Source organism: Oryzias melastigma, linkage group LG9 (assembly GCF_002922805.2).
Source record: "Oryzias melastigma strain HK-1 linkage group LG9, ASM292280v2, whole genome shotgun sequence".
Taxonomy (NCBI): domain Eukaryota; kingdom Metazoa; phylum Chordata; class Actinopteri; order Beloniformes; family Adrianichthyidae; genus Oryzias; species Oryzias melastigma.
In genome coordinates, this window is record NC_050520.1 from 7,438,950 (window position 1) to 7,464,482 (window position 25,533).

The window sequence follows — 25,533 nt, forward strand, 5'->3', positions numbered from 1 at the left end:
AAAACAAGAAAAACCTTCATTGCTGCAGAAAATTCATCAAAATCACATCACAAGGAGTTAAATAAGTTTTGTCACAGGTCGATGTGGCTTCATTAACTCCGAGGAAAATTGGGTTTTTAACATGTTCTTGAAGCATTTTTCTGATGATGGAGGACATGTATAAATAAAATTAAGCTTAAAACTGCATTTCTGAGTATTTCTTTATTCAAATCCATGTGAAGAAGGAGCCAACAAAAAAATGCTGTTTGAAAAACAGCGTATTTGTGATGCGGGAAATATGTTGGGCAGGCCACAACCTCCCTGCATCGAGCTCTCAGAAGGGGGCGGGGTCGCTCTGTGCCAATTCATTATAAAGGTGTTTTATTGTGTTAAGGTCAGAACTCTGCGGGCCCTCCAAGTTTTTTCCTCCAAACTCGCTCCTCCATATCTATTACTAAAGAAGACTTATCAGTTTCTTTCACTGGAACAAGGGACCAAGTTCAGTTCCTGAAAAACAACCCCACACTTGGCACAGTGCAGCCAGACGGTTGTCCTGACAACAGCCAAACCCAGAGTCATCCATCAGATTGCCAGATGGAGGAGGAGGATTATATCTGCTGAGCTGAGGGTTTTGGATGCAGATGCCCGGCTCATTCCCAAACACATTCCCCACATTTCTCCATGCATTGTTCTTGAGCTAATCTGACATGAAGTTTGGAGGTGATCCGTTCTGTAGAAGATTGGTGATCATAATGCTTCACATCATCTGCAGTCCAATACTTTGTGGCCGAGTTGCTGCTGTTCCAAATCAGTTTTGCTTTGTTATGACACCATTAACAGTCCACTGAAGAATATTTAGCAGCATGGAAATTACACAGAAGGAGCATCCAACCACAAATTCACAGATAGAAGCCCATTTTTTCAAAACAGTCTGTGGGATTTTTAAACACTTGTGGATCTGGAAGGGTTTGGCACACCTGAACTTGGCAAATATAGTTATTTGGTTTATATCATGATATATGTCGTTATTGCCTGAAAAAATGTATATATATATTTTGATATTAAAAATTTGATATCACACAGCCCGATTTTCAAAGCGTTTCCAGTGGTTTTTTTATTATAATTGTGCTGTTGTTAGCAAAAATCATAAACATCATTTTCTTGGACATACTTTCTGTAGAGCAGCAGGAGTTCATCAGAATTTTGCCTCCAAGTCATGTCCGGGACTGTTGGCGCAGAGTACACCTGCCCTTATTTCCCATGATCCTTTTATCTACACTCTCGCCCGCCGGCCCACCAACTGTAGCAGCTGCGTCTTAATTACAAGCTGTTTTTTCAATGGCATTTTGTATTGCTCCTGATTCACTACAATATGAATAACGAAATATTCATAAATCCACTTTTAATCTTAATTTTCTTTATACATCTCCTCCATTATGAGAAAAATGCTACAAAAACATATGAAAAACACAATTTTCATCAGAGTGGATCTTTTAAACATATCAAATAAGAAGTATTGTCACATTAACTCCTGCAAGAAACTGATCATGAGGTTTCGGCTCACTCATCATTAGCGGTGGAGCAGTGAATCAGCACTTACTGACTCTACAAGTCATCCAGTCCAAGAGGAGCCCACACAGAACCAGGATTTTCCCCCTAACCTTTGTCCAAACAATCTCTTAAATAACACCAGAATCAGAGATTATGAAATGCGGTGAAGGCGTCAGTGTTTGCCTCATTCACACGTGACACTCAAGAGTTACACAAACTGAAAAAAAAAAAAAAACATTTACGCCTGTGACACAAAGCCTGCAGAATGCCGTTTCCCCACAGTCTTGGAAAAAGGACAGAAAACTGTTGGAAAGTGTAATTTGTTTTAAACTATTAAGTTAGGAAACAGTAAATATTTGATCAGGTTGTGTAAACTCTTATGAGAACGGCTATTAAAGTTGGGTTGAATGAAATGTCACGCACATTTTTACAGCAAACTTGCTTCTACATGATTACATGGACGGCTGCAACCTTTCATAATCATCCCTCGCGTGTGTTCATTGACATAAATCCCTGACATCTCTAATGTAGCCTCACCTCCCGTATCCTTGGGTGCCAGATGTGTTCGGTATGAAGGAGCTCCGTCCCGTTCAGCACCGGAAACTCTGCTCAAGCAAAATGATAATTAGAAAAGTCAGGATGTATTCATATTAAACAGAAGTGAAGAGACAAACAATCAGATCTTATTTAGGTCATTCCTTGTTTTGGTGTCTTTGCAGCCTGCAGCCATGTGAGCATGTGCAGCTGAGTCAGAAGTAAACAGAGTTTTAAATCACCTGTGTTGTTGCACTTCCATTTATCCAGTGACAGGATGGCTTTGGCTGGTGCAAGGAAAGCAAAGGCGCTGGCCTGGAACAAAGGCAACCTAAACACAAGAAAACCAGCAGTCAAGGATGCTCTGCAAAAACTGTTTGATGCTTTGCAGAACCAGGAAAACTTTACAAGGGTCAAGTATGATAGCAAGTACTTCAGGGGCCCGTTCCAAGAAGCAGGTTTTGTTGGAACTCTGAGTTCGTGAACTCCAAATTCAGTAAAACTGAGTTTTCTGTTCCAGAAAGAGAGATAGCTCAAACCCGGGAAAGTGGGCAAAACCAAGCCCGTTCCAAGAAGCGGGTTAAGCTGAACTCAGAATCAATCACTATGGTAACTGAGTCTGTGAACGAAACCTGGTCGGTAGCAGGTTTTCTTCAGGAAACTTAGAGTTCTCTGCGGTCTCCGCCCCTTTTTAAAGTGAAAGATGTTCAAATATGAGTTCCTCATGAACATTTTGAGAACATTCACATTAGAGACGTCACGTTTTCACCACGTAGAAACCAAAATGACATGTTCATTCATAGAGGATCATGTAAAGAGGAGGCTGATTAATCCAGAGGAAATGTTATTTACGTCGGTAGAGGATTTGGAGGACACGAGTCGACTGACTGCAGTTTCTCAATTCATTTTTATTTCAGCGATATAATAAATAGTGAGTTTTTCCAGAGACTCACTATTAAAAAATACAGTTTTATTTTCCTTATCTTAGACCCAAAACAATTGAAATTATGGAATGTCAAACACCGAGAAACCATCTCAACCCATCTACCATCCATGGCTTGCGTCAAACATTAGCTCAGTTGTCAGCAATAGTGCTTCCCACTGCGGAGTTTGCAAGTTTGATTCTCGGCTACGGAGTTTGTTTTTACGCTTAAAAAAAAGAATTCGGCGAATAGTTTTTAAGTCTTGAAAATTAAAATTAAATAAATACTTTTTTAACATATGCCAGGCAACTACAGTTTCTTTTTAGCGTGCAGTGATATCCGTGTGTGCAGGGGGGGTTACCAAAACCGGTTATTCATGCAATTACGGAGATTACTGGTTAAATTAGTAACAGATCAAAAACCATTCCTTAACAAGAGACAAAATAACCTTCCTGACATTATTTATTCATTATTTGGAATCATTCGAATAACTCTGCAGATATTTTCTCTGTTCTACCGCTGCAGCTGTGTTGCTTTTTTTTGCAGAAAATGCGCTCCTATAGTCGCATATGCTTGAAGGAACTTATCAATTTCCGCCACCGGAAGTACAAAACTCAGCTGTTTGTTCCCGTTGCCATGGTGAATCGTGCTGTCTTTGCTCCATTGATCAGGGCTTTTTATGGTCACGACGCTCACACCTGATTCTGGTTCTGACAACTTCAAGTTGATTGAATCAAACATTTTCAGCTGTTCTGGAACCGAAAACCCTGAGTTTGGGAATTTTGAGTCCAGTGACTCTAAGTTCAGGTTTGAACTCTAAATTTGTTGAACCTGCTTCTTGGAACAGGCCCCTGCTGGAACAGACGGATGTATTTTGAAAATTCCTCTGAAAAGGTCTATCAAGCAGGAATTGACCAGGAAATTTAACCCAAATGAATCTGGAAAGATTCAGAGGAGCCACCAGTCTGTCAAAAGCAGATTCTGACAGAAAAAAACAACTATATTCAAATAAATCTTTATTGACCAGGAATGTTTAGACTGAAAGACAATTAAACACAGTGCCATTTAACAGCACAAATATCAGTCTTTTGTGATGTTTTTGGGTTGTTACTTCAGTTGAAAATAAATATTTAACTAATATCAAAGTGAATATATCATTAGATGATTAATAAATCAAACTATTTTGAGTGATGTGCTTATCTAAATAAGGAAATTACAGCTTTTATTTAAGTTTTTATGTAAAAAGTGTTTTTCATACCTAAAAAGAAAACTGACTTTTGATGGAAATTTGAAAAATATATATTGATTTTGTAACTAAATAACAGAGTTGTACATTAAATCATTCGACTTGCCACAATGGCTTTGATTTATTTTGATGCCAAAATGCTAATAAATGTACAATCACAGCATAAATCAGTGACGTTTCCTGGATTGCAGTCAGAATCCAGTTAGGAATCACTAAACAGACCATTTCTCTCACAGTCATTTCGATGTCTACATGCTCCATTTAAAGCCAGGACTTGGCATGTGATTGCTGTTTATTCCAAGCTTCATGATTACATGAAACCTCTGTAACAAATACTCAGAGGACATGTCTGGACATGAAGCTCTAAAGACTTTTTCCGATGCTGTTCAGACCTCATCTTAGCCGTTTCCCTTCATGTCATTTCCCCGGAGAATGTCATTCACAGAGACGGACAAGATAGTGGGCGGGGCTACACTGTAACACGAAGGTCAGTCCAACTACAGGTGAGATTCACAAGCTGAATGAGAACTACTGGACTGAATTACTACTTCCTCCTAATGCTCCAAACAGGAAGTACCCGGCTGGCTCCAATAAGTCAAAATCCCATTGACTTCCATTGAGAGATAAACACCTATTACTTATCATTAAATCTATCAGAATAACCATTCTTGGTTCTTAGATCTACACATCTGTTTATTACAAATAAATCACACATCAATATAAGGGTGGGGTCACCCCATAAGATGGCTCAAGGGGTGAACTGGGTAATTCTCAACCAACAAATATTTTGAATGGTTCAAAACCGAATATGTAGTGGCTGTGTGACATGGCCTTTTTAAACAAACTGTCAAAGGAAAACTAAAGTAAAACTTTAAAAATTGTGGTGGAAAACTAGATAATTTTAAAAATTTTCTCTGAAAAAGGATCACTGGAGGTGAAGCAATCCTCTGCACTGAACTGAACTTTTACGAGAAACACTTAATGTTTTGATTACAACATCCCCTCTCAATGACAGCATAAGTAGGTCAAACAAGAACAATAAAAAAAAAGAAAACTCTGGTTACAAAATAAACAATCCCATTTGGTCCAAACCACTTTACTGTGAGAGAGGGGAGTTCACGGCCCAGAGGGGATGAGGAGGTTCTGGACGGACACGGAGGTTAGACATGAGTAGGAGGCAGCAAAAGGAGATATTTGCACTCGGGGGAGCGAGCTGCCACAAGTTGAAATGTACCAGAGGAAAGAACTGGAGAACTGGAGAGCTTGTGAGAAGTAGGTCAAAGCAGTTCCTTCTGACTTGTGTGTACTGGTATTTGTGAAAGTAGGTCTTCCAACTTTACAAGCTTCTCCCAAATGCCAGCAAGCTTAATTTTGGCTCTTTCCCCAGAATGATCTAACCATGAACTTTCCTCTTCTGTGATTAACTTCCTCAGTTATTTTGTATACGCAGCTTTTTCCCCTTAAAACAACTTTATATGGCAAAACAAGAAAATTGCAGTTAACCCTTTAACAGCTGACAGTCTTTAAACTACTGTAACTCTTCAACTGTTAACACAAATAATGTAATTCCAGAGAATTCTAAAGCGAAGAAAAGTGACTTTTTGCCATTATACAATATTTTGTTAGTAATGGGTTGCATATTGGTGAAAAGCCAATGAAAAACTGCTTTTCTCTGTAACAGAATCTGATTCACATTGATTGCATAAACCAGGCATGTCCAAAGTCCGACCCGTGGACCTAATTCCCACTGTCCCGCAGGCTCTTAATAAAATCAATAATATGCAGCCTCTAACACTTTCTTAAACTGTGTATAGTTTCTTGATTGTGGTTGGCTAGGTTGGGTTTTAAACTTGTGGTAGAACTATCTCGCGACCCTTTTGATACGCTTTCTAACTCATTTCCAAAATGTCAACTGTAAATAAAAAGGGAAAGTTGAGGGCGAGGGCTATACCACTTACAAAGACAAGTGGAAATAGACTGATCCTTTATTTTTCAGTGAAATATGAAACAACTGTCTCTGCCAAATATGCCTGTGGCTGTTTTCAAAGAGTTCAATATCAAAAGTTACTATCTGACAAGACACACAGACCACAATGAGCTACATGTAACTGGGAATAAACAGTGTGAAAATTGGACAAATTCCCAATAATTTTGGTAAAAACATATTTAGATGTATTTGTGTTTCATGTGAAGAAATAAACAGTATGACATTTTGCACAGATTTTCTTCAGGGTTTGGAAGAAGAGCAGAAAAGGTTAAATGAGAAGGATGTTTGATTCTACATCTCAATAGGCAGTTTAGAAAGAGAATGACAAAAATCCAATGACAAAGGAGAACCAGAAATGCAACGTCTTTATTGGCAGTGGATACCTGCAGCCGAACGTGGTCTGCAGCAGGGTGGTGATCCCCACGCAGAAGAAGATGGTCCCTATGAGCTGGCTGGTGGCCCACTGATCGAAGCCCACGCACATAGCCTCAGCCAGGAGGAACGGCACCGCAATGGTTCCGCTGAAACAAGTCAAGTAGTGCTGCGAAGAAAAGATGAAACCTAGTTACTGAGGATGTTTGGATTCACATGACGCATCATAAATAGATTTTGACATATTAGAGCAGAAGAATTTTCATCTTTTGAGCCGTTTTAAAAGCGTTCCCAGTCGTCTTTTCATTATGAATATGCCGTTTTTTGCTAAAACTAAAAAACTTAGATGATTTTTGAGGACATATTTTCTGAAGAACGGTGGCCGTTTGTTAGAATTTCACCTCTGAGTTGTGGGTGGGGGCTCTCCCACTAGCTTGCAGCCCCTCAGACCCTAAACCTAACATCACTGGTACAACAAAAAAAAAGTGAGCAATATCGGAGCTATAAAGCCGAACATTTTTGAGTCAGATTAATCTATTTTCTACATCGAAAATACGATCTTTTTCAAATTTTTCCATGTGCTCTTGATTCACAACAATTTGAATAAAGAAATACTCAGAAGTGATTTTCAATAGGTTGCATTTTTCTGAGTGTCATGGGTCCCCATGTATAGTCTCACATGTCCCAGAAATGGGACAACCAAACGCCAAGTTTCCAGTATTATCATTATTATTATTATTTATTTTTAGGAATTTTTTGTTTTCAAAATCCTAATTTTTCAGGAATTTTCAAGCATGCTTAATTTTCCATTTTGTTACATAAGTTGAAAGTAAGTACAAAATAAAAGAAAACTACTCTAATTTATCATGTGTTGTCATATTTTGATGCATCTTTATGAAAAATACTTTTTATCGGGTATATTATAAAGGGAAAATTTTACCAGCAAAAGTGATGGTGTAACTTTTTATAGTGAAAGTGTTCTAAGGTTAAAAAAGATATGTGGGATAAATGATGGTGTTACGTCATGCTGCTGCCTGGCCTCCTTTCCCATCCACTTCCCTTTGGCTCACCTGGCAGGTGTGGCCAATGTATCTTGATTGGCAGATGGTGTCCAAGTCAGATGCGGTCACACCAAGCCAGGCAGGGAGCAGAGCAGCAGGCTGGGTGTTAGTTTGTGTGGTGTTGGTCTTTGTCCTCAGCAGTCTTAGATTGCTGGGTTTTGTTGTGTTAGTTTGGGGTTGGACCTTGGTAGTTCTGATCTGCGGGCTTTGTTTAATTTGTTTTGATTAGGTAGTTTTGTTAGGCAGCCGTTAGCAGGGAGCTGCTGACTCCGACTCCATCTGCCAATCAAGGTACATTGGTCACACCTGCCAGGTGAGCCAAAGGGAACTGGATGGGAAAGGAGGCCAGGCTGCAGCAGGACGTAACAGATGGGTTTTAAGCAATTCAATGCATCATATAAAAGAAAATATTAGTATTTTATTTAGGTAAAAGAAAACATGAGGCAGAAACCTCAAACCCTTTCAGAGTTAAAGAACAGAGTACTTTCATCGTTTTAATTTTTTTAGTTTGTAAGAAAAATAAATCTTGTGGTTGTGGTAATTGTAGCTCTTTTGTCCTACAAACAAAGAAAACAGGTGAGGAGCTCCCATCGGAAAACTACTAGGATGAAAATAACTCACCTGGGAACAGGTGACATCAACCACCTATTTGAATACTCAGTGGTTTTTATGCCTCAATGTTTTTTCCTCTTTCAACACAGAACTACTGTGGTTCACAGAGTGAGGATGAACGATTCATGATCAGCACGGTCACAGACGGGTTTGCTATGAAAGATCTAACTTCTACTGCAAACCTGTGAGAAAAACTCAAGACGACTGTCTTAACATCAATGCAAAATCTTAAAACAAAAATAAATATGACTTTTTTCCTCAGACGGTCTGACCCAGACAGAGTTTATCTCACCTCCAGCATCCGTCTCCGTATCTTTATGTGACCTGACAAGCTCGCCGAAGAAAGAGGCGGAGTTCTTAAAATCATACCTTCATGACTCACTGAACATAACTTCACATCATATTAGCCGTGACACGACCCTAAAAACACCGCCAGAAAGAAGGTCTAAGTTCAAGCCAAGAAGCCTCTAACTCATTTGATATGAGCTAAATTCAAAGCTACATTTGTCCTGAAATGTCACCATTCAAGAAAATTATTTAGAATTAGTTTTCTTTATAGCTAATTAATTTAAATAGTTTGCATTGTGATACATTAACCCTTCATGTTGGAATGTTTGTGTCATCAATCTTGATGAACTGAAAGTATTTGCTGTGAATACTTGTAGTTATGAGCGTCTACCAGGAGTGACTAACAGAAGATGACACGACACAAAAGGTTCAGTGTGAGACACGTGCACGATGAGAACATGAACCTCGTGAACCACCGCAGTGACGATGCAGAATGTAATTCTATCTGTTGGTGTGGTTTCCTCCTGCGTCGTGAATACTGCAAGTCAGAGGAAAAATACTGGCAAAGTAAAAAAAAAAAAAAGTGTAGGTGGTGTTTGAATCACCTGTAAGCCTAAGAACACACACAGATACCAGGGTGGGGTGTCCTCAATGGTGTAGATCATATCCATCCTCCGTGCGTCTGTGCTGTCGGTGCTGTCGAGCGTCTCAGACATTGAGCTCTAAACAAAAGAAAGAGAATGACAAGAATGAGTCAGAAATCTTTGCATCGTCTGTGAGATTTATGGAAAAGTACGGAAAAACTGTTGTTCCGTGTAAAATCAATATGTGGGATCAGCATGTCTGGACAGATGTCATGAGGCTTAGTGAAAAAAAAAAAAGACTGACGTTTGAAAAAAATAAAACTTCTTACAGTGAACAAAAGGGAGAAAAAAGTAGAAGTGAAAAATAACAGAAAGGTTCCCCTTTTCTCGTCAGCTTTCAATGCAGAACTAGAAACTAAGCCACAATATTTTTCAGCTGGTTTTCATTTGTGAATCTGTTTGTTCCCTCATGAACTGCTTGCAGATGTTGCATTTGAGACGAGAAGATTTCAGTCCAGGGTCATGTCCAAATATCTTTACTACTCACTACTAGTGCGTTTGCCATTTTGTGCAGCTGTCAAAATCTAGAATACCAAAATCCAGTGCTCTAGAACTTTCCCAGAATTCTCTGCAAAAATCCAGTGTGCATCGATGCACACTAGAATCGGGGATGTAGACCACAATGCAATGAATTTGAACAATTCCTGCGTAAAAAAAAAAAAAAAAAAAAAAAAGCATTTAAATGTATTTTTTAATAAACCCAGTCATAAATAATTGTTGTAAAATGCTTGTATTGACTAGATTTTCATTTCGTGAAATCGGTGATGTCATATTTGCCGCTTAAAAAAAAAAAGAAAAATAGTGACCATGATGTTTGAATTGCTTTTAAAATCCAGGGCACTAGATAGTCCTGCACTATATAGTTAAGGACAGTATAGATCTTGGTGTAATATATGTTCTATAATACTATCTAATCTATAAAACTACTATGTTGATCTCACCTCTTGGAAATCATTTTAGAACATAATCCCTTCTAATAGATGAAGAAACACTGTACTCACAATAAAGATGAAAGTCTGATTTAAGTTGAATTTAAGGTAAAATTATGATAAAATGGTTGTTTGAGTCACAGTCCGTTTAGTTGTTCCAATAACTGACAGGAGGGTTTTTCTTGTCTTTTTCTCATTATTGCCTAAACCATTTGTTACTTCCTAAAGGAAATAGTTCAATAACGGTTCCTCTATTTGAAATGATCAACAATAAGCTGGTTTAAAAATACTCGATCACTGTCCTTGGAAAACCATTTTAAGGTTGTGGAGAAAAGGCCTAAAATTGGGAAGCTGACGAGATGTTTGGAAATGACAAAGTCATCAGTCATGTGACTGTGTCAGTACACTTTTTGACCATGTGACCGAGTCTCTGCTGTTTTTCATCCAGTCAACTTCACAATCTGGTGAATCCCTTTCAAGGTCACGGGGTTGCTGGAGCCTATTCCATCTACTGTTGGGCAAAAGCAAGGGACAGGTTGTTGCAGGGCCACACACTTACTTATGAGAGTCATCTATGAAAATTTTGTTCGGTTGGAGGAAGCAGAGAAAACTCACAGACGAATGAGAACAAATAAACTCCACACAGGAAAGTCCGAACTGGGATTTGAACCACCGCCTTCTAGACCACCATGCAGCTCTTCTGGTTTTTCAGAAACTTTTAAAAACAAACTAAATAAGTCTCATGGGTGCTTTTTAAAGTTGAGTTACCTTCTCTGCTCCTTGATTATCTTTCGTGTAGATGGACATCAGCTCTGTGTTCTCGGTGTCCTGGTCTCCACTGGCACCACCCACTCCATTAACCACCACCTAAACACACAAATACTTTCAATTATGACGTCAGTGCTTTCCACTTGAACAGACACGACCTAAAGTGACCTTAATTACAGCCTGTCAGAACAAGCTGGTGGAGGGAATGAGGGTGCTAACATGGACCTGCTGACAGAATCAAAAATAAATATTGTGGCATATTCAGAGGATTTAATATGAAAGTAGAGATGCAAAATGTGTAAAATAGGTAAAACATGGAATTCTTGACATAGATTAGCTTCCTGGAGTGAGAACATTTTGAGTTACAGAAACAAATCCCCTCCTTCCTATGAGTCTCCCTGCAAGGTATGCGAGTGTAAGCCAACTTCACACTTTGAGGAATACAGCTAAAGATGACAGTAAAAAACAGCAGAAAAACAGGTGAAATCAGCCCACACAATTCATGACAAGTCCAATCTGAGTTTGAAGTTAATAAATGTGTGACATGGCAAAGGCAGGAAAATAAAATAAAAGAAAGCTCATCTCCAGGAGGTTTCATGATCAGATCTGAGTCAAAACACCATCTACAATACGGATTCATCAGGTCAAAGGTTGTTGGCTCAGTTTCGTAAGCTGGAAAAAGATCAGCTGGGTTTCATTTTCTTCACATCTGATACTTTATGGTGAGGTGAACTCAACTGTGAAACAGGAAAAAAAAGAGATTTAAAAGGAGAAAAAAAAAGAATCTCCAGAACTCGGTTCGTGCTTTCACATTAAGTGAAAGTCAGTCTGTTTATAGGAAAAGAAACTTGCTTTTCCTAACCTCTGGTTTTAGTCTCATGAGCTTTCTGACTTCAGAGGAGTTTCCAAACACCTTATTCTCTGGCCTTTATTGGTTTGTGCTCTCAACACCACAGTTCTTTTGGTCTTAAGCATGCTTAAATGGATTTGTGCGACTTTTGTTTACTCTTCTGGAGCCAGAAGGACGAACAAAGGAAACGAAGGGATCCAAGAGAACATGCAAGGGTGAGGCTGTTCACTCAAACAAACACCATCCATGAAAGAGCAATAAAAATCAATGCAAATGGGATTGTGAGAGAAGGAGAGCAGCGATGGGAAGGAAGGCAAATGACAATGCATTTAAAAGACCTCGTCTTTGCCATCTGTGAGCTTCATTCGACTGCGATTTTACTTGACGATAACTCTATTTGTGAAATGGGGCTTTGTACCGGAATGGGGTAGAAATCGACGCCGTGCTTCCTGTCGTCTTCATATTTTCCGCCGTCGCTGCTGCTGTCCAGGGACTTTGAGGTGTTCTTGCCCACGCCCATCCTGGCGTCTTCACCGTCCTTGCCTTTCTCTTCCTCAGTCCCTCCTGTGTCTTCTTCCAGTGAGCACGCTGCAGATGAATCTCTCAGTCCGATGACATTATCCAGGAGTGCGTCATCTGCTTGGAGAAGAACAAAAAAACAACAAAACAAAAAATATGAATATAAAAAAACCCTTTTGGTTTTTATTCAAGTCTTAGTATTGATAGTATTGAAAGCATCTGGGTAACATGATGAGAATTCATTTGGGAATAAAATAAAATAAAATAACTACAAGTGAGTAAACAGCTGTATGCATAAATAGGATTGGGTATTTCTGCATTTGGGCAGCTGTAAGAGTATTTCGTTGAAAAAAAAAGATGAAAGAGGATTTTTTTTTTTACTGTTTTGGTTCTAGATTTTTGAAAACCAGATAAATATAAACGAAGAAATAATGGATGACATTTGCAGAGTCTGGCAGGTCACTGATGGAGACGAGAGGAGAAAGCAGAGGGAGGAGAGATTATGTAAAGAAGAGGGGGGACAAAAGAGGCATCTCTGAAAAATGAGGGAGAGGGTAATCAGAGCAGAGAGATGATGGTGAAAGAGCAGCAGAGGCAGAGGCAGGGATGTTGGTTTGTCCCGTAAGGCGAGCGCAGGTGCCTCCAATTCTCAGTATTGTGTCATTTGGAGTTAGCGTGACTGAGAAATGCTTTTGGTTCACGCCACAATTCCGGTCACTCGTTATGTTTTCTGGTTAGCTTCCCAAAGAAAAAAACAAAAAAGGAAAGGAGGAGATGCTGCCAAGGTCCTGGAAAACTGAAGTGAGAGGCCACATATTTTAAAATCTAGTGAAAGTAACCAAACTTGACTGACAGAAGTTTATAAAAAAGTAAACTCTAAAATTGTGTATTAATTTTTAGGTAAATTATTTAAATAAAGGCAGCAGATCTGAACTTTAATGTGTCACAGTCAAATATTTAACACAAAAATTGAGTGAAAGCTTGTGTAAAAAACAAAACCAATTTTGTTTTGCTTCATTTTGAAGGTTGGCTCATTAACCCAGATGCATTAGTGACCATTCAAGTCTCACCAATAGTAACTGCAGAGTACAGAAGCCATTACATGGATCCTGAAGGTTGAGGCACTCCTTAAGAGCTTCATTTAAACATCGATCAAGCCTCCAAACATTAAAGTTTTATATGCATCATTGAGGATCCAGTTGACTTTTTCCAACTCATCTCAAATGAAGATTTGCTTTACTGCCTTTATCACACTAACCGATGGAGGCTTGATCTACTAAAGCCATTGACTGTGTAAAACAACTGGACTGAGTGATTCCTTCCAAACAGGGAGTATCCTCTGGCTCCAAGAAGCCAAAATCCCATAGACTTTTAAAGAGAAATAAACAGGTATTACTCAATCATTATTTTTGTCAGAATAACCATTTTTGCTCAAAAACTTTTTTTTTATGTTCTTGCTAAACCTTTTTTTTTATATATTTGTTCTTTATCCTAAGTTATTCAAGTTATAAATTGACCAATCAGATGCCCATTAAAACATGGCCTCCCACCTGGAACGTTTGACAGATTCTCCTAAACCTTTTAGTGGAAGGCGTGTGTGGACTTGGAACAAGCTCACTCGTGATTAACGACAATAGTTGCCATAGAAACATTGACTCGGACCAATCACTGCCATCTGGTTCCAACGTGGCGACATCCATATTGTAGAAAATTTCCTTCATTTGCTGAAGCCAGTTAGCAATTTCTATGTGTGACGTCACACTCGATCAGTCCAGTTTAATCATACAGTCAATTAATAAAACATGTGAATGAACAGGACTTTGTTTTTAATCACAGCACACATTCAATAGAAATAAGAAAATAAATGTGATGATCTTGAGATCCAATAATCTACAGTGATCCATTTGCTGGTGTGTCTGGATTATAGTTGAAACTCTTTAAAGTTGGAGGATAAAACTCTTGATTAGAGGTCATATTTTCTCTATCTGTAAAACAACTATTCGTAGAAAAGCTGTGATCTAAATAACTGCAAAAGAAACGTTTACTACACATACCAATTACCAGAGCTATAAAAATAAGATTAGAAACCAACTAAACAAGCTTAATACTGGTCAGAATTACACTAAAATTACATTATTTCCAAATGATCTAAATGCCAAATTAATAATAGATTATGCAGATCAAGCAGTATTATAAATACCAGCAGTTCTGAGGACAAAACTGCAAGAATTAACAGAAATAGAAGCTCTTGTGTTTTTATGCATTTCAATTTGTCATTAATTTTTTTCTTCCCCCGTTTGGCCCCAACTATAAGCAGGATTTCCTGGATCTGAAATCTCTTCAGTTCTAACCCTCCCCTCCCGAGCCACTATCCCGGCTTGCAGTGTAAGATGTTGGGATAGGTGTAATACCTAGTTGACACATCCCATCACTCCTGTCAAGCGGGGCGGCTGGGAGCATCTGTGTGGAAGGAGCGAGAGGGAAAGGAGGAAGAGGAGGAGGAGGAAGAGAAGAAGAGGTTTGAGTTAAGAGAAAAGGGGAGGGGGGGAGGCACAGAGGAGGAACACACAAGGGTCAGGGATAAGGAGGAGGAGGAGGGAGGCGAGACATGAGTTAATTTTACAATTAGCATTTCACAAACACTGATTGATGCACTGATTAGAACTCCGACTACCTGGGAGAAATGAGAAAAAAGTTGGTTTTGACCTTGAGTTAAGTGAAACCTGCATCTTCTGAAGGTCTACTTCATTTCATGAGCTGCTTTGAATCCTACAAAATCATTTCTGATGGTTTCTAAATGCGATTAACACAAGTTAAGATGTATTTTTTAGGTTTAGGATGAGAGGACTACATTTTTTTAAAGCCAAACAAAAAAACAAGTTAAAAACTAAACTAACAGAAAGTTAAAAACACTCTTTCACAGAGATGAAAGCCATCAATAATAATAATAATAATAATAATGATAATAATAAAGGTGTCATGCTTTCCATCAGGACAAAGTTGCACAGAAGAGCTCCCTATTCAAGGCAGAAAATGGCAAATGAATTCAATTCCCTGGAGCTGGAAATAAGTAACTTTCTTTTGGTTGACATCACACTCACATGGTCCAGGTCTCATATACAGTCAGTGGTACGGACCAATTGATTCTAACCAAAATACATAAACCTTAAATGCTTTGTGAGCATCAACTATTTCAGTTACAGTGTTCAAGACAACTGCTTGGAAGAACCTCATGATGTCGATTGTTGATTCATAGGATTTTAAGTCTTTCAGAGTGAAACCACCCGTCTTTGTAAGTGATAACTGTGAACAACCCATGACACGGTCAGGTTTCAGCTTTTCCAAAAGGAGTGGTGAATTCCAGAAATTCTGCAGGGTGCCCAAATTTTTGCATATGCCATTATTCTGTTTTCTGTTATTTTGAAAGGGTAAATGAAGGAAATATTTTTTTTACATGTTAAAAAAATGTCTCATATGTAATCTGATACCTATAGAGGATTCTCCTTGACTTCTTTATGCTCAATAATATAACATTTTATCTGGGGCGCCCAAATCCTCACTGTATGTCAAATTTATCTAAACAAGATTTGTGTCCTGAATATATGGAAAACAATATGAGGAAGGGGAAAAAAGCATTTTATGCATCTCAAGTTTGTGTTTCCAGGACTTGGACCTGAACCTAACAGACCAGTGGCATGTATTATGCAGAGTATCGCTGCAGGGCCTCAACGTCACCATCACCCAGGAGATTTAACACCCAGACCGACTCCTCTGGGCTCTGTGTCTGCTGGTGCCAACAGGGAATACCATTACGCACTCACAAAACGGCACCAAAGCTGGTTATGCAACACAGCTGCAGTTTTGTAACAGAAAATGATAAAAATGACAAAAAGGGGGCACAGAACAGAGAAAGAAAGGGAGTCTGAGACAGAAAGAAAGCTGGAAAAAAACTTTAAAAAAGGAAGTCAGTGGAGAGGAACAAAGATAAATGGCGAGTTCATTTTAACATGCCTTCTGTCTGGATGTAAAACCATGGTAACCGCATCCGTGCATCATGTGCACCAGATGTTTGGGTTACATCTGTCATCCAGCATTAAAAACAGTGAGTGAGCGTTCATGTCCTGCGTGTTTCCATGTGAAAGCTTCTGAGATAAAACTCCACATGAAAAACATTCACACAGTGGTGATAACCAAAAAGTTCCACAACAAAATGAAGAAAATTCTAAAGAAAATCTGACAATCCCCGTTTGTAATCCACTCTCTCGTCTCCTTTATTAGCTGCGGACTCTTGTAGAACTTGTAAAGCGTGTCAGGATCTCAATTCTGAACAGACATCGCTGAAGGAACTGAAAGAAGTCTGAGTCAGGAACACACTGGCAGTAAAGATCTGGCTTTTCTTCTGCTGAATTTCAGTTGATGGATCAAAAACTGTCAGTTTGTTCCAGATGTCTTTTGATTAAGATTACTTTTTTGCATAAAACAGCATAAAAAGCATTTAAAGAAACCCACACAGCGAAAACTCACACCTGTCTTTGTAAAACACTAAATTGAATGAACATCTGCCTCCATCAGACCTCCTGCTTGTTTGCGGAGTGAAAAATTGATTCATGAGCAGACACTGGTATTATACCAACACTCAGGTTACACCCACAGAGTGACAGAAACAACAAATGTGAGTAGACACAGACGGAGCAGTGAACCAACAATTCAATGGCTGCTAAGCATCATTTCCTGTCATTGAGAAGGATGAGCAATTTTGTTTCATTCAGTAAAACTCAAAGATGGCTAAAGGTGGAACTTTCTATGATTAAATATCTTTATTTTATCAGAAACAAACAGAAAGTTGTTTTTGACCAAACAAATTTGTTGCTTCCACATTTCTTTGCACTTTTTATCTGAGGTTGGCTGTGATTCAAGTTGTGTTACTCCACTTGTCAGAGGATGATCACCATAATTTGCTGTCCTTTCAATTTTAAGGGTAAGTTAGTTCTCTGTTTCCCATATTTGCAACAACAACAAAAAATAAAAGGTCTGGATTGATAATTAAATAACATTTAAGAGCATCAGAGGAAAGTGATTGCTCCACTAAACCAGAAGTCAGCTGATTGTGAGGTCAAAACCACTGACTGTATGTGAGAACTGGACCAATTGAGCGTGATGTCACCTATAGAAACTGACTTATTTCCAGTTTTAGCGCTATGAAGTCAATCCAGTTGCCATTTTTTGCGATACAGACATTAGTTGCGTTTCCATTACATATATGTGCAAAACTTTATCGACAAACCATGAATTGCATATCGGCATATCCAGAGCAGCTAAATATTCTTGTCAAGTTATTTAAATATTGTCTCTACATTTATTCAGGTTTTCAATGAGGCTGATTCATTTTTTGGGTCAAATTTCAACCACTGCAATGGACTGAGAATGTCTAATAAATCTCAATGGACTGTCCCAAAAAAAGAGGAAAAAAAGTCTCGTTTTGAAGATAAAATGAGATGATAATATTAAATACATAACAAAGTGGTAATGGTTCACAGGCTAAATGAGAGCATGATCAGGGACACAAATTCTCTTCGGTTCAGCTACTCAAAGGGAAATGTCTTCAACGGTGTAAAAGTGGATTTAATGTCGGTCTAACCGATTTAAACCATGCAAATGCATTTTTCTGCAGTTAAATCCATTTGTTCAAGGGTTGACATCTGAGGAAAAAAAAATCAATTTAAAGGGTTTGTGAGACCAAAAGTCTTTTCCACTTCCTTTACATTCGGTTTACACTAACCCCCTATAATGTGGGCATGAAGACGCCACATGTTTTTGCTGCTTCACTCTGGTTTCACCAATAAAACTTTAGTTTAGTTTGGAGAAAAATTAGACATTTTTTCTGAACATATGCAGTCATGGAAAACTTCCGCAGCTTCTTAATCTCTTTAGTCTCAGCAGCACAAAGATTTTCACAATTCGTTCAACTTTTGACAAAAAAAACCATCAGACAGTTGATCTGAGTGTCACAGAAATGTAGTAAAACATGTTATGAATGCGGCTGTCACGTGAGACGGAGGCCCATGAGGCGCTTATATGACAGGCTTACACGTGAGCGGCTCGCCTTTCACTACTGAAGGAAGAAGATGTAAATCAGCGGCAAGGTCATGTTTACACTCTTAAGATCCTGCCTGTGGAGCAAAGGGGAACTTAGAGGAGACTTTGTGTCCATGACAGCAGACGTCTGAGCAAAGGTGACAGGGAAGCTCATGCCTAAACTGTCTCCTTGATCTGACAACTTCCAGGAGTTTTAAAACGGCTGATAAGAGTCGTGGTGAAAACTTCAATAAATCCCTGGTGTTGGAGGACAACAGATTAACTCTGAGAGACAACTTCACACCAGAAAAAAAAAACCTTTACAAACCCAAAGCCACTTAATTATTATGACAATCTGTGCTATGAAAGCAACCTTCAGTGGCTCTTGAAGCAAAAGATCACGTTTCAACCTTTCATTTGGCCTGTTTTCATAGTTGATTTGATTGCTTTGGCTATTGCCATGGTAACCAATGTCCAAATATTCAAAGCAACAATAAATCATTCCTGCTTAGTGTTACTAAAAGAACAAAGCCTTGAGCCAGACGGGGACACAATAAACTCTGATTGAACTGATAATTTACTCAACATTACAGATGTGTGTGTGTGTGTGTGTTTGTGGGAGAGATCAAATTTAGGCAATTAAAGGTTAATAAAGCATTTGCTGTTCTGGATGCTACAACTAATCATGTTTCAGCATTTAAATATGATTCTTAACAATCTATTTAATGCACTTTAAGCAACTCATACAACTTTTTTGTGCCTTTTTCATACTTAAACACCTATACAGTTAATATAAGAATATTTTGTGGGATATAACTTCCAGTAATTAAACCAAATTTAAAAAAAGAAGAAGACCTGCAACTTGAAGCTAAATTACTAATTGTCTCAATTTTTCATTCCACTTGGGCTTTTAATTTAGAAAAAAACTAAACGTTTTGTTTCATTTCAGATTTCTGAGATAAGAAAAATATATTTAGCAACAAATGTCTTAATGAGAGTTCTGCTGCAGAAACTAATTCACACTACTATAAATATGAAAGTGCATGAAGAGATCTTCTGTGGTTATTCAGCAAGATCAAATCGCTGATGACTGTAACAAAATCCTATAGCTAAGCACTAAGCAAAATTACAAAATAGAGACCGAAACTGAAAGAAAAAGACCAAACGAATGAATTTCTGGAGGTGTTGCTTCTTATCAGTGCTTCCTTTTCTCAACCATGACTCAACAAATTATTTATGGAAGCTGTATAAACAGCTCAAGTAAATCAAGCTTTCTTTATGTTTGGTACCTGAATACTTAAAGATTGTTCAACCAGCAACAGCCGGAGGCATTTTAGAGACATTGTTCCCAGACGGGGGATAAATCACAGATCCTTTGATGCTAGAAGTTCATGAAATCCTTTAGGCCAACATGAGCCACACTTTTTCTGCAGATACAATCAGCGTCACTTGTTTGAACAGAAATTATGGAGGCAGATTTTGTCCTTTTCATTCACTAATGATTCCAGTAACTACACAGTTAAGTCTAAGCTGTAAAGATGCATAAACAGTTTTAGAAGGACTTGAGCATCTTCGAAAAAGCAATACGTGACTGAACAAGTTTAACACTGAAAAACTAGGTCATAAATCGGGTTAAAAGCAGTTCAAACACTAAAGGAAAGACAAGAACAAGTCTCCATTCAATGCAAGTTTAGTTAAAAGCTCTGTGTAAAAATGGAAGAACTTTTAGTTTCTCAGTTTTGCTTTGTGTAGAATATGATAGATATTTTCTGTATTTCATTAAAGCTTTGATTTTTCCAAGCATTTTATTTACAAAGGCAGTTGGTTTAAAAAGAACAAAACCAAAACTATTAAGAAAAAGTTTGACACCTGTAAAAAGTAAGCTCAATCTTTTTTTTCTTTTATTAAGTAATGACCAATCTTTAAAGAGCTCAAGTAACTATTTATTTAGATTTTGCACCAATTTTATTTATTTTTTTAAAGCTGAACTGGTAAAACTGAATGTAATCCCCACGAATGTTTCTGATTTATTGTATGTAAGTCATCAGCCAACATGGAAGGAAGCAGCTGCACAAAACAAACCAAAAAATTTGCATATTTTCCATGTGTGAGTGTCAATCAGAGGCTGAGATAAGGCTTTGTTGGATAAAGAAATTTTCTAAATCTGTTTATTAAAAAAAAATTCCACATCTATCCACAAAGGTTACTCAAATTATTGATATCATTTTACATAAATCGTCATTTAACCAATGCAGAGCAGGCATTCAGAAGGAGGCAGATTTTTAGTTTTTGTGCTTGGTGGAAATCCTTTGACACCAAGTCTTTCATTTATTGGAATAAAGCTATGAAAGAAAAAGCCTGTGGAGCAAGATTTGCACCGGTTTGACATTTGGAACCAAGTCTTTTCCAACTGTAGGTACATTGGCTAGTCTGGGAAAAAAATAAAGTCCAATATCAATGAAAACAATTAAAACACATGGAACACATAAAACAATGTAGATATGCTGCATATCAGTCAATTTCTTTTGTAAAATAAAATGTACTGTGAAGAAATAAATGCACCTTATGCATGAAAATATAGGGGAAAAAGTCATTCTTCTTCTTCTTTTCCTTTGGGCTTTTCCCTTCAGGGGTCGCCACAGCGAATCAGTTTCCTCCATCTAAGCCTGTCTTCAGCATCCTCCACTCTAACACCAGCCACCTTCATGTCTTCATTCACTGCATCCATAAACCTCCTCTTTGGTCTTCCTCTAGACCTCTTTCCTGGCAGCTCTAGACTCAGCATCCTTCTACCAATATATTCACTGTCTCTCCTCTGAACATGTCCAAACCATCTCAGTCTGGCCTCTCTGACTTTATCTCCAAAACCTCTAACATGTGCTGTCCCTCTGATGTATTCATTCCTGATCCTATCCATCCTGGTCACTCCCAAAGAGAACCTCAGCATCTTCATCTCTGCTACCTCCAGCTCTGCTTCCTGTCTTTTCTTCAGTCCCACTGTTTCTAGTCCAAACAACATGGCTGGTCTCACCACAGTCTTGTACACCTTTCCTTTCATTTGTGCTGAAACTCTTCTGTCACACATCACACTTCCATACCTCCACAGGTATATCATCAGGACCAAGAGTGGAAAGGCTCTTGGTCCTGTGGAGGTAGGAAGTGTCTAGGAGAGATGGCAGTGGAGTTTTTGACCGGGTTGTTCAACAGGATCTTAGGTGGTGAGAAGATGCCTGAGGAATGGAGGAGAAGTGTGATGGTGCCCATTTTTAAGAATAAGGGAGATGTGCAGAGTTGTGGTAACTACAGAGGAATAAAGCTGATGAGCCATACAATGAAGGTGTGGGAAAGAGTAGTGGAAGCCAGACTAAGAGCAGAAGTGAACATTTGTGAGCAGCAGTATGGTTTCATGCCAAGAAAGAGCACTACAGATGCAACATTTGCTTTGAGGATGTTGATAGAGAAGTACAGAGAAGGTCAGAGAGAGCTCCACTGTGTCTTTGTAGATCTGGAGAAAGCTTATGACAGAGTGCCCAGAGAGGAACTATGGTATTGTATGAGGAAGTCTGGAGTGACAGAGAAGTATGTCCGAGCAGTGCAGGACATGTATGAGGGCTGTAAAGGAAATTACTACAAAATAAAAACACATTTATGCTATATTAATTAAGGATGTAATAATCAAACACTATTAACTAGTTTATTCATTGATGGTAATTCTGAAGACATTTATTTAACTTGTAATCATTTTCATCAGGCTGCACAGTGGAGTGTGGTTAACACTTTCGCCTACCTGGTTCAAATTGTGGTTAGCGCATTTCTGTGAGAAGTGTGCAAGTTGTCTGTGTGAATGTTTGTGTTTTCTTTATACCCAAAACATTCTTCATAGGTTGACTGATGACTATAAGTTGTGTGATTGTGTGGCCCTGCAACTAACTGGCTACCTGTCCAGGATGTACCGCGCCTTTACCCAACAGTGGGTGGGATAGGCTCCAGCAACCCAATGACCCCACAAGGGATTAAGCAGGTTTAGAAAATGAATGGATGGTCCACTTTCATTAAACATTTCCAGTGCAGTCATGTGACCAATTAAAACAGCTGTAAAAATATGAATGGTAACAATAAGTGGATCCAAACACAACCTGAAAGCAGCACCAATAACACCTCCCGGTCTCTGCCGAGTATCATGTTTTACTGTTATTCAGACTGTGGCAAAGACTGCCATTCAGGGGATGCTTACTTCTAAAACAAATCTGCTCAGAGCAGAGAATAAAAAGCTTCTGTATGGAACTGTTAACAGAGGTGGACTGAATAACAAACAAGGTGTGTAAAGATAAGGTAAAGCTCTGCTAATTCTAAAGGCCATCAATAGTGGAGACTCATCACAGTGACCAGCTACACTTAACCTAAATAAACTCTCAAAGAACAATTTAGATAAGGAGTTATTTATACATCTGATGTGTTGGGGAGGAAAAATTAAATTGTTGTTGTAAACCTTTTAAGTTTCTTTATGAATTTAAGTACACAGATGCCAATGGCCACAACTTTTAAAATAATTATTCATAAAGGCTATTGTTAGAAATAAGAATGAAACAGTTCTAAAATAAACTTTTTATAACTGTCCAAAGATCAGCTTTACAACTGTATTCTCTTTTTTTGACCTAGTAAAAGTAGTGCAGATGTACACCTGACCTGTTTCAGATAAAGACCAAGCAGGTCAAAAACTATTCTTCAGTAAGCCGCCGCCTCCGCCTCCACCGCCACTTCATTCAGCTTCTGCTGAAATTCTAATGAAACTTTGATGACAGCTGAATCTGATGCGAGTCAAGTATTTTTAAAACTGACTGAAAAAAAAAGTTGATCTAGGATTAAGTCAGTCGGTCTCTAACGGGTTTGAATTTACCATCATTTATTAAGCTGCGATTGGCTCTCACAGCTCCAACATAACATTACAGGTGTAACAAAAATGCCGAATATTGGGAGCTGTCTAGCCTTACAGTTCTGAGGCAGAGACCAGCTCGGACGAGGGAAACAAAAACGTACGTGGATCTATTAGACTACAAGTGGATAAATAACAATAACACAGTGTAGGGAGCTTATACCCCACGCAGCGGATTTCCTACGTCACAAATACTATCTTTTTCCAAGGGCCTTTTTCCATCTGCTCCTGATTCACAATGATTTAAAGAATGAGAAATGCAATTTTAAACTTTCTTTTTTTTATGTCTTACATCATGACAAAAATGCCACATGAGGATGTTACATCACCAACAATACGACTTACTTTGGAGTTTATCTACAAGGTAACCAATTTCTCTGCATTATAATCTGGACAAAATATTTCCCTTTCGCTGCACTCTAGCTCTGAAAGGTAAAACTGTAAATATGAAATAACTTTTTAATTCTACCACATGTAACATTTAGTTTTCCAAAGGGAAAAAGCTAGATCAGTACATTAGTCCACATCATGGGACATGATAAACTTTTTGTTTCATTTTAGAAATCAAGCAACCCATTGCAGACTTTATTGGCTCAACCATTAAAAAACCTCTAATCTCAGCAGTGGAGGGCTGAGTTAGGAGATCATCATTCAGTGGAACAGCTCACAGCAGCAGATGCCCATTCTCAGGAGAACAACTTACATTTGATGATGATGATGCAGTTTGGTTTAATTACGAGATTAATGCAGATGGCCTCGCTTGTTGCATAAGGATCATATGGTGTGTCGTTTCATCCCCATTTCATTTGGTTTCCTTATCAGGCAGAAGGACACTGACCAACAGTGGAAAGTCTCATTCCTTCATCCAGAATCATGGCACAGATTACCTGAAGCTATGCGCCAAAATATCCACTTTAACACACACACCTATACAAAGCAGTGGGAAGCTTGGCATGACCCAGTACTGCAGTGTAATCTTGGTCACATGATGCTTTCTGTAAACTGGGCCAAGTAACCATTTCTGCTGCCCTGTTGACCTCAGGCAAACCCGTCAGCCAGTGAGGGGAGCTTGGCTGCATCTTTGAGCCACTGTGACCAAAGCAACCCATAATACCAGACATGGAGGGAAATGGTGAAGAGTAAAAAGGGAAGTAAAAATGCAGTGTTTACTGCACAATCCTCCAATGGATTAGATAAGGTATGCAATAGCAGCAACAGAACAAGTTAGTACGACTTGTATTTAAAATAATATTAGGGTTTTATTTTCATGGAGGAAACCTAAACCAGATCGTTTGTTAGAATGCACCGTTATGGCGTTCTTATCCATCTGCCGGTCAGGTTTTCATTTAGGACTTTTGAAGACACTTCATAAACTTGTGATCAAAGCTGTCCTTTAAAAACACACAGAGCACAATCATAAAGCCTTTTGATTTGCCTTAAATCTTATAGAAGCTGGGATGAAAGAGCAGCAGTAAAAGCAGGGTGGTCTAACGTTTAGCTCTGGGAAATAAAAAGAAAGACTTCAGTGTATGTGATTAATTGAGCTATAGATTATGACGTCATTTCTAAAGATTAAGTTACGGGCAAACAGCTACACATTTCCAATATTGTTTTTCTTTTTTTCAAATGCAAGCTTTTCTAGTTGCTTCCACTGTCAGAAGAATTTATTTTTCCAGAAGAAAGGCTAACTTAATTTCCTTGTTGTCCTCATTGTCCCTGAACCACTTGGTCTAAAGTGACAAAAGCAGTAGAAAGTAAAATATGCCATTCTATTTGCTTCTGCTCCGAGCTAAAGGAATTTGTAATCAAACAAAAGACGATATCTAAGCTTCTGGTTAAAATTCAAGTTTCCAAACAAAACAAGAGTTTTGTTGAAAAGCTTCTCAGGCTGGTGAAACATCTTGAAGATAATGATGTTCTCTGTTGCTACGTGATCTGTACCAGACACCCCAAAGATATCCCACAATCGCAAATCTTACATCACTTCCTCTGGTCGCCAACATTGCAACAGTTAAATAACTTGAATTAGATTAGCTCCCGCTAGCATTTTCCAACAGTTTTGCCTCCTTTATAACTGTCAGAGTCATTTATGACAGATATCAACAAAACAAATGTTCAACAAATGAGAGCTTCCTGCAACTGATTTACAGTCTTGTAAAATAAGAATGGTGCCTAATGCAACACTATGTAATCCTGTATTGTTGTCATTACAGAAAATGAAAGTCTCAAGAATGTGTGATATCATGAAAACCACACGACTTT

At 38.4% G+C, this 25,533-nt stretch overlaps 1 protein-coding gene across 5 annotated transcripts in view; it reads right to left on the reverse strand.

Annotated features, from left to right (window-relative positions):
• The window catches only part of slc23a2 (solute carrier family 23 member 2), a 37,239-nt gene that overhangs the window by 8,327 nt on the left and 3,379 nt on the right, over positions 1 to 25,533 (reverse strand). The window contains exons 2-8 of one of the 5 annotated variants that reach the window (XM_024275298.2): positions 14,675 to 14,723; positions 12,163 to 12,380; positions 10,895 to 10,993; positions 9,159 to 9,275; positions 6,604 to 6,761; positions 2,307 to 2,395; positions 2,068 to 2,135 (exon numbers count right to left, since the gene is read on the reverse strand). In XM_024275298.2, the coding sequence (XP_024131066.1) occupies positions 2,068 to 2,135; positions 2,307 to 2,395; positions 6,604 to 6,761; positions 9,159 to 9,275; positions 10,895 to 10,993; positions 12,163 to 12,380; positions 14,675 to 14,723 (798 nt within the window). Of the gene's footprint in view, positions 1 to 2,067; positions 2,136 to 2,306; positions 2,396 to 6,603; positions 6,762 to 9,158; positions 9,276 to 10,894; positions 10,994 to 12,162; positions 12,384 to 13,813; positions 13,837 to 14,674; positions 14,724 to 25,533 lie in introns of those variants that run through there. The other 4 variants (XM_024275297.2, XM_024275302.2, XM_024275300.2 and 1 more) reach the window with 4 other exon arrangements.